This window comes from Otolemur garnettii, unplaced genomic scaffold (genome assembly GCF_000181295.1).
Source record: "Otolemur garnettii isolate 467f Iridium unplaced genomic scaffold, OtoGar3 scaffold00006, whole genome shotgun sequence".
Classification (NCBI taxonomy): Eukaryota; Metazoa; Chordata; class Mammalia; order Primates; family Galagidae; genus Otolemur; species Otolemur garnettii.
In genome coordinates, this window is record NW_003852401.1 from 31,518,292 (window position 1) to 31,527,731 (window position 9,440).

General features: G+C 36.2%; 1 protein-coding gene across 1 annotated transcript in view; it reads left to right on the forward strand.

Annotated features, from left to right (window-relative positions):
• Positions 1-505: 505 nt before the first annotated feature.
• ANXA1 (annexin A1) overlaps positions 506-9,440 on the forward strand; it is a 17,368-nt gene continuing 8,433 nt past the window's right edge. Inside the window, exons 1-5 of the mRNA XM_003782956.3 lie at positions 506-686; positions 6,408-6,487; positions 6,578-6,686; positions 7,216-7,310; positions 9,326-9,436. Of these exons, the coding sequence (XP_003783004.1) occupies positions 6,422-6,487; positions 6,578-6,686; positions 7,216-7,310; positions 9,326-9,436 (381 nt within the window). The 5' untranslated portion in view covers positions 506-686; positions 6,408-6,421. The remainder of the gene's footprint in view (positions 687-6,407; positions 6,488-6,577; positions 6,687-7,215; positions 7,311-9,325; positions 9,437-9,440) is intronic.

Below are 9,440 nucleotides of genomic sequence, written 5' to 3' on the forward strand. Positions count from 1 at the left end.
TCCCAGCTACTCAGGAGGCTGAGGCAAGAGATTTCCTTGAGCCCAGGAGTTTGAGACTAGAGTCAGCTCTGATGACGCCACTCTACCCTAGGACTCTAGTTATGGCAACGGACCAACACTATCTCAAAAAAAAAAAAAGAAAAAGGAGGAGAAACATTTTCAGGTATAATGCAGGGTAATTAAATAATTTAGTAATATATCTCCACAGTCACAGTGATATAAGTGTAACATTAAGTGGTGGAGCTGGAATTCAACCTAAGGTTTTGTATTTGCTTTTGAAGTTAATACACTTTCTATTCTATGCATACAATCTATTTAACTAAAAAAGTGTGCCAATCATTGGCATTAGGATTAGCACAGATAACACCCTGAAAATCTATTGCATTCTATCTCTTCTGGGGGAAAAAAAGGTGTCAAGTAAAGAGGGGGCAAAAATCTATCCTTCCCTCTCTTTTCCTCTGTGCTGCTGGCTAAGTTGGTTTAGTGAGTTATGCAAGACTTGTTTCACTTTGTTTTTGGACAAAGCTGAGCTTGTGCTTCAAACAGAAGGCAGCCAATTACTAACTTCTGGTTGCTAGGTGTGGCCTCCTTTCCAACGCTATAAAATCAGAAGCCCAAGCCTCCACTGCTAGAAACCCTCAGAGCAGAATCTCTGTTTAGTTCTCTGGAAGAGGATTGAAACACAGGTAAGGCTCAGTTTCCCTTTGAGTTACTTTTGGTGGTTTGGAAAACTTTTCTCATCAGTATGTGATTTCTGGCTCTATAGGATTTGTGGCTAGTTGCAGATAATAAGCTTTGATAAATCTCTCTATAGAATTACATTCAATATTCATACATTAGGAATTACAAATGCCAATGTGTTTGTTTTACTTAATAAAGAAAAACAGTTTTTAAAATATGGTAAGTTTGCTTCATACTAGCTCATTGTACTGGTGGTGAGTCACTGTGGAAAAGAAGGAAAGAATGTGTTTTTCCTTTTCCTGACCTTGGAATGCAAGTTTCTGAGAGCTGTGTCTTACAGGGAAATTATGATGAGAGGGTGGGTGCTTGTGGGGGACGGAGAGAACAGAAGAGGCCGGGGGTGGGGGGGGGTGGGGGGCTAGGAGCTATTTCAAAATAGCAAGACTTTCTTAATTTGTTTTCCTTTTTTTGAAAACTAGATAGCGTCAAACCTCATAGTGGTAATCACGCCCTTTGTAATTAACACTTTGAAATTAATGTTATGTTTACTCATGCAGTTTAAAATAAGAAGGTCCGCTTATTACTTGTGTTTAAAGAAGGTGTGACCACATTCCTTTTCCTGGAGGCTCTGTGTCATAGACAGGCTTTGCAAGAGCTTATTTGAAAAACCTAAAGGGAAAAGAAATATTTCCTGGGTAGTGTCAGATAAGTCAGTCCATGGGAATGCCAACAGGGCCTTCGAAAAACTATTCTACTTGATTGTTGAATGACAAATGGCCCTAAAACTCCTCTAAAAGAGCAAGACAAATCAAAGAAGATACTGGTGTTGGATAGATACATTTCCTGGTGTTGGGTAGATACATTTGCAAAAGTGAGAGATTAGGAAACAGAACCATATAGCTGGCTATTGTTCATCACAAATGTTCTTTCAAGGATTTCTTTTCCTTAGTCCATTTTAAATGTTAAAGATTAAATTGATTTCTAAATTTTGATGCTAGCTAATTAAGATGTACTTTGACGCCTAAAATTATGTACGAATTTTGAAAAAGCAATGTTCCCCTGCTTCCACAGGAATGTATTTTGGTACAAGGCCTATTGCAAATGAGTCAAATGTGGTAAAGTGCCCATTTCATAATTCATAAGTGGCCTCTTCCCCAGAAGTTACCACCCTTGCCCCAGGCTCAATCATCTGGCGGAAAGCCTTGTTTGACTGCTCTTGACAAAAGAATTAATAGTAACATTACTAAGGAACCAGTCAGAGTCTTATGCTCATTAAATACTTTTTCCAGCAAAAGTTTACAAAGGTCGATTCCTGTCTATGACCTCTGCTGACTGTGCTGGTTATTTGTCATTCTCTTTGTATCTATTAATTTACGACATATTTAAAATCAGAGCTAAATCAATGCATCTATTATAAACAGTTTTTGAAGTGAACTATTTCCTGTCCCTTTAAAATCAAAGAGATTTTTATCAGGAAGATCAGAACAGATCTAATTTGCATAATGCCTTCCTTTATTAGGCTAATTTCCTTCACTTTCATCCAGTTGAGGGGAAATTTAAGATTGGCACTTCCCAGCTGTAATGGATCTTAGGTAGTACTTACTTCAGGGTTTTCATTTTATAACTGAAGAATCTGGAGCAGTTCAGTGCTTTCTTGGGATCAGATCACCAGATAAAGAGAACCAAAGGAAGATCCCCGAACAGTTAGATTCTTATTTTTATATCTTACAGTGGTGGGTGGAAGATGTTTGTTAAATTAGTGAATGTATACATTTTTTCTAAAATATTGGTAATGATAAACTATTTATCAGTTCATGAATATTTATCACCATACCAAATACCAGGCATTTAAGCAGGGATTGGAGGTATTTAATGAATCGTGCTGCTCTCAGGCACCCTCCAGGTGATAACATGCAATGATGGGGCTGGTGTCAGGGTGAAGTCAGGTTGACATAGAAGGTCATCAGATTCAGTGCTGAGGAACTAGTAAAGGCTTTCTAGAGGACGTGATGCTCTCTACACTGAGCCCTCACTCAGAGGCTGCAATTAGTGAGGCACCCAGAAGTGAGTGTGGAGGAGAGAGGAGCATTCCAGGCAATGGAAATGTGGGAACACCCTGTCCAAAAGCCCAGAAGCAAAACACTAATGAGGTCACTTTCTTAAATGGCTTCTTTATCAGTCACACTATTGTACAGTCTAATTGTCTGCTCTCACACGGGAAGGTGTGAGAAGGGCTTATGAAATACACCTTGAGGAAAAACTCTGTACAAGACAAAGCATTTTAAAAATAAACTACCTAGGGCTGGGGTGAAACCTGCTCTAGTCTCTGGATTGACTGTTAATGAATCTCATTAAAAATAACATTTATCTTGTTGTTTGGTCACTGATCTAAAACACTGTATAATGCTTTGGAATCAGAAGGCATGGATTTATGTCTTGATTCTTGCCACAACTGGCTGGGAGACCAATCGAAAATTACACTCTATTTTTCTAAATGGAAAAGGATCATAATGATGATAAGTCTGTTGTTCTGTGCAAGGGCTGCTGCTACTATAATCACAAAACTCTCATAGTTCCAGATCATCACAAGAAAGGTGTAAAAAAATACAAAACCCAGCTTATTCTGTTGCAAATTCTGGAAGTAGCCTTTGGTAAGGCTGGGAGAGATGGACAAATAAAGAGGGCTGTCTTAGAATACATAAAGATACAAAATTGCTAATCTTTAGAAAGCTACACATTCAATTCACAGATAAGCTGAGAAGGGTGGGCAGTGCATGTTCATAGAAAGACAATTAGAAGAAATGTGTAATATTTTGATTTCCGTCTGCCCGCCTATGTATAAATGTCCATTTCCATCTTCAAATGAGCTGATGGTTGACACTGAGATGAGTTTGCTTTTAGAGCTCTTTGGTAGCTAGTTGAAATCTGTACCAAGCTAAAATAAGTCAATAGAATAGGCTTCTAAAAATGTGGTACAGGCTTTAACCATTACAAGAGTAAGACAGGAAAAAAAGAAAACCTTTTGTGAACTCACATTAGGCTGATTTTCTGCAGAGTGCAGGTATTAAACAATCAGAATGGTTTAGCAATAAAATTTGTCCAACTTTTTTTTTTTTTTTTTTGCTGCGATATTTGTTAGATGTGTTACAACTCTTCAGAAGTTCTGTTAACGCATGCAGTTGATTTGGGGCACTTGACTAGCAGGATATGATAAAATCTGTTTCCTTTAGAGCAATTTCTCACTTCCTGCCCTGATGTTTAAACTTTGCTGAGGGTTAGGGGTGAATTTGCCTGAATGTGCTTCCATTTTCCTCTAATTGATCTCCTGAGAGAAGTTCTACAGTGGTTCTTTTCTTTACCTGACTATGCTTATAGGCCATCCAGATACTTCAGACTAAAATGTAGGAACTCAGAAGATAAATCATGACGTTGCCTTCTCTAAGGACGCTCTCTTGTGTCAAATAAATTACTTAATGTCCTCAGTTTTGTTATTTTGTGTTATGTAATTAATATAGCAATATCATTATTATCCTAGACTTTCTCAGTCTTTTTAAAGAAATTGGTCATTATGCAAGTACTTTTTAAAGTAAAAAAAAAGTGTACTCTAGTCAGGTAAAGTTTTCATAAACTTTATTTTGATGTCGTCAGACTCTCTTGTCACTTATGTTTGACAGTATCTTTAGTCTTTTCCGTCTTGTGAAGATTCTCTTTGCTAAATGAAACAAATGGAATTAATTTTTGGATTTGTAAGTGATGGAGTAGTATTTTACCAAGTGGCCAATTACATCACTCATTTTGAGGATTCTACTTATCAAGGGTATGAATGAGGTGATAAAAATGGAAATTTTGCATACCTGAAACTTTGCCAGAATTGCCTTGAAGTTTGGGGTGTACCAATGAAGCAGTTGGAATGTGAAATTCTGTGTGGCAACAATTGCACCAGATCAGACTGTCATGGGAAATAAAACTTTGTACAAGATTGCACATCATGACTCAGGAAACAAACTTAAATTTACTGATTCCTGGAGGGAATAGATTACTTTAAATGAATGCCCAAAATATTAGTTCTTCTTATGAAGGACAGAATAGTAATTTGAACAATTCCCATGATAATTAAGTGGAAATAGTAATTCCCATGATAATCAAGTGGAGATAGTTTCTGCTTTGCATATTATTTCCCTCATACATTTAATCTTGTTACTTGGAACTATGATGATTTTTTAACAGGTGTGAATTGAGATACCTGGTCTGAACATGCTGTTAAGCCATCAGGTTATTGGATTTTACTCCTCGTGAGTCACTTAGGTTGATACCAAGAATTTAAAACTGCAAGATTATCTTTCCAGCCTCCCTCACAGGCATCCCTGGCAGTGGTCTTCAGAGGGATAAAACAAAAGGATGTGGTGAGATAGATCTGTGTGTACCTTGAGCCTAGGCTTGGAAAGACACATCCCCAGATATAAAGGATTGCTGATGGCTTTGCATGTGTATGTCTATGTGTGTGTACAAAACAGACTACACATTAAGTTTAATATACTTCATACTTTAAAATATATATGTCTCATTAAGTAGAAATATTGTTAAACCAATTCAAGACATTTTCTTTAAGATAGACTTTAGCAAAAGGGTATACATATTACAATTTCACCCCATTGCTTCCTGTTAGAACAGAAAACCTTGCATAAAATTATCCTTTTCCCAGGTTTTTGGATGTTTTTGCATGGAAAAACATAGGACTAGTACTTAGTTCAAATAGGAAGAACTGTGAGGGTAGTAATTGCTCTAAAAGTGCTGAAATAATTTTCTACCAAGAAATAGAAAAGGAAACTGGATTTTAAGGGGAGAACTATCACCCACATTTATCATTTTGCAGTTTACAGTTTGAAATCTGAATCCTCCTGCAGATTGTCACGACTATTTTTACCTTAAGATGCAAACATTATGCTTTTTTCTCTAGCCCTTCCTTTTGTCCAGGCCTCATCAATCCTTCATAGCTTCTCTAGCGGCCGACTGACTGGGCCCTAACCTTCCATCTTGCCTATCTCCCAGCCATTCTCCGTGATATAGCACGAATGATCTTTCTGAAATGTGTGTAAACCAAATCGTTCTGCGTTCTATATAAAAACCCATTCATGTTTTTCCAAAGCTTTCAGCTTCTGCCCACATTCCTTGTTCCAGCAAATTTCTTTCAGCTTTCCACATAGGTCAAACTTCTCTCCATTTTGTTCTCTTTTAGCTTTTCTGCCAGGTTAGCCTTGACTCATTTCAAGAAGGCTTGGATCAACCCAGAAGTTTTCTTAGCCCTGTGTTTTCTCCAAAGAGAACATACTGGCTCTAAGTTCCTGAAGCAGGGATAGTATTTTAATGTTTTTGTACCCTCAGAGCTTTGCCTGTGGTGGGTAGTCTGTAAATAAATCCCCAACAATGAATTGATTCACCAGCTGCTGTCAACCTATGTGCTTCTTTGTAATACCTGTCTGATCACTGAAGTTTAGGACTGAATATGCCAGGAAAGAGCTCAGTTTCTGAGTGGAGGCCGTGGATTTCTTTTTATGGATCTTTTCAGAAAGTCTTAAATCCTGCAGTTTGTCATGCTCCTAACTAATCCTGAAAAGTAAGGGCAGGGCTACTTTATAATGCTGTGCCCTCTGTATGTGGGGGACAGCGGTGGATGTTGGGGTGTGGTGCATTCATTTTGTAAAAGCATCTACTCCTTTTCTTTCTAGACACTTCTTTAAAAATGGCAATGGTATCAGAATTCCTCAAGCAGGCCTGGTTCATTGAAAATGAAGAGCAGCAGTACCTTGTAAGTAAAGTGATAATAAAACAATTCAATTACAATATTGAAATAGAAATTAATATGAATGAATGGACATTAATCCTCTCTTATCCTTAGAATACTGTGAAGTCATCCAAAGGTGGTCCTGGGTCGGCGGTGAGCCCCTATCCTTCCTTCAATCCATCTGCAGATGTTGCGGCCATCCACCAAGCCCTGACGGTTAAAGGTAAATATGTTTTGTCAAAACAGAACCCTCCAGAATGGCTGTGTGAATGATGATAAAAAACAGACATGATCTCAGAATTAAAAGAGGAAGTAAAACAAACAAACAGATGTGAACAATAGACAGGGTCTATTTCATTTTGAAGACAAAAATATTTCTTGGTCAAATGAAAATATACTTCCTTTCTTAGGACTCAGAAAATTTGGTTAAATAAGTGGAATCTCTGATGCTACAGAGATTCTTACAGCTCATTTCCAGCCGAAATTCAACATCACTGCTCACATCTGGAGTCTGAATTAGGATCATACTGTAATACTGAAGGCTGGAGAAACATTAATTGCCTCTTCATTTCTTATTCAAATAAACAAATAAAATGTCATCCTAAATGTCATGTTTCTTTGATATGTAGTGTCCCATCTACATCCTAAGCTGAAATATTTCTATTTCTTAGTTTATTAGGAAGGTCATTTGAAGCATCTTAATGATAAATCATTTTGTCAGTTGATGAAGACTGGTGTCCCTTTATTTCTAGGTGTAGATGAAGGGACCATCATTGACATACTAACTAAGAGAACCAATGCTCAGCGTCAACAGATCAAAGCAGCATATCTCCAGGAGAAGGGAAAGGTAGGTTATATTTAAGTATTTAATTTCTGTCATGTTTATGCTTAAACATGGGTTCTGAAGCACAGTTATCTAATTTTTTCAGTTTCTAACCACTATTTTCCCCTTACGATAAGGTGACCAGATTTTAACATTGGTAAAGCTGGACACCATTGACCAGGGCAGGGGTGGGGCTTAAATAAAAATTTGGTCTATATGGAACAACAAAAATTTTCATAGAATGCAAAAATAGAATTGTAATATGTATTTTTTAATTTCAACATAAGTACAATTTACAAATATAATACATTGAAAAAATTATGTATAGTATTATTTTATTCTTTGGCATATTTCTCATTTGAGTGAATTTTTTTTAGTAGACTGCTGTCGTTGTTTAAAAGGTCATTAAATTTTTCACAAGAATTTGTTAAATTATATTTCACACATAAAATGGCTTTCAAAGTCTCAACACTTAATTGTGATTTTTCTGATGTCCATACTTTATTTACTGTAGAAAAAAATGCATTCAGTCACAGCATTAGTTCCTGGTAAGGACAGCGCATATCCCACAATTTTTAGTGCATTATTGTATGGAACATGGTTTGTTTCAAAATGATGAAATATTTCTAACCATTTGTTCTCTATTGTGATTTTTGCTGATGCCCAAGATTTAACGTTTTCCTTATCAGTATATATTTTTAATAATGATACCTTGGAAGGCGTAAGTGTCACTTTCAAGGCCAGTGCTAAACTTTTTGCCTGCACTATAAAATATAAATAATATGAGTACTATCTGCTAAATTCATGAAATAAATAAATAAATTACTTACCTAAATTATCTGAATAGCTGATTTGTTGATATCACTTATTTAACTAGCTCTAGCACGCAGTACAATGTGTATCATCGGAAAGACAGTTAGAAAATGTTTTTGTCATTGCCAATGTCAAAAAATGCCATTGTTCATTAAGTCCAAACAGTGGTGGTCAAATTCTAACAACTGATCAACAATGCGAACTTTGATAAGCAGTTCTCGATAATCATTTCTCAACAATTATTTGTTATTATTGAAGTTTAACGTTAAAAAATTACCGAAAATAATATAAAACTCATATCCTGGTGAAACAGCCACATGGCAGTCCAAAATCGTCTATTCCCTTCCTGTTCTCCTGCCATTCCCTAACTTGTGCATTCTTTCCAAAAATTGGAACTTTTTGAAAAACACCATGGGATACAGGATGAATTATTAAAAATTGGGACTGTTCCTCCAAAAGTGGGACGTCTGGTCACCTTACCTTTACAAGTGAAACTGGGATTGAAGTATTTATCAACTTTGCTGTAATTGAGTCCATTTTATCAAATTTACTAATTTCATACATTGGTCTTATTGGTGTAAGTTCTTTGTAGATTTGGGATTCTGGAAACAAATCTTTGATTTGACCATAACAAATATGGTCAAGATTGGAATTGGCAATAAAGAATTTGTCCTGATTGAAATGTATCTTCTGCTAAAATTTAAATCGAAACTAAGTTTTTAATGCCTGCTTGAAAAGTTTACATATAATTCTACTCTAAAAGTAAGTGCTATATCTTTTATATAAAATATGGGTAGTTTTTAAAAGCAGTGCAATCAGAAAGCTTATCAATGTCTGATTATGCTGCTTATTTAATAAGCGTAAACCTCAAAGATTGGAAATATTATTATTATAAAAGCAATTTTGCCACTGTTTTCTATTAACACACTTCCCCAGACATTTGATTTTTGGTTTTTTTTTCTGTTTTATGTAAAAGATTAAAAACCCTATCTTTTAAGAAGTTATCCATGAATTCCATAAATTTTACTCTATTCTCTCTAGATTTAAAAAGATTAAGGTAATACGCTTAAGTATCTGGTACACTTTTGTATGTAAATGCACAAAGCTCTAAAAGATGGCAGGTTTAGGGATCATCAGTAAAATGACCTAAGAATCAGGTAATACCACATTGTATCAACTAGCACTTTAATCACTAGAAACCCTGATTCTACTGGTTTTTTGTACAGCCCCTGGATGAAATGCTGAAGAAGGCCCTTACAGGCCACCTGGAGGAAGTTGCTTTAGCACTGCTAAAAACCCCAGCACAGTTCGATGCTGATGAACTCCGTGCTGCCATGAAGG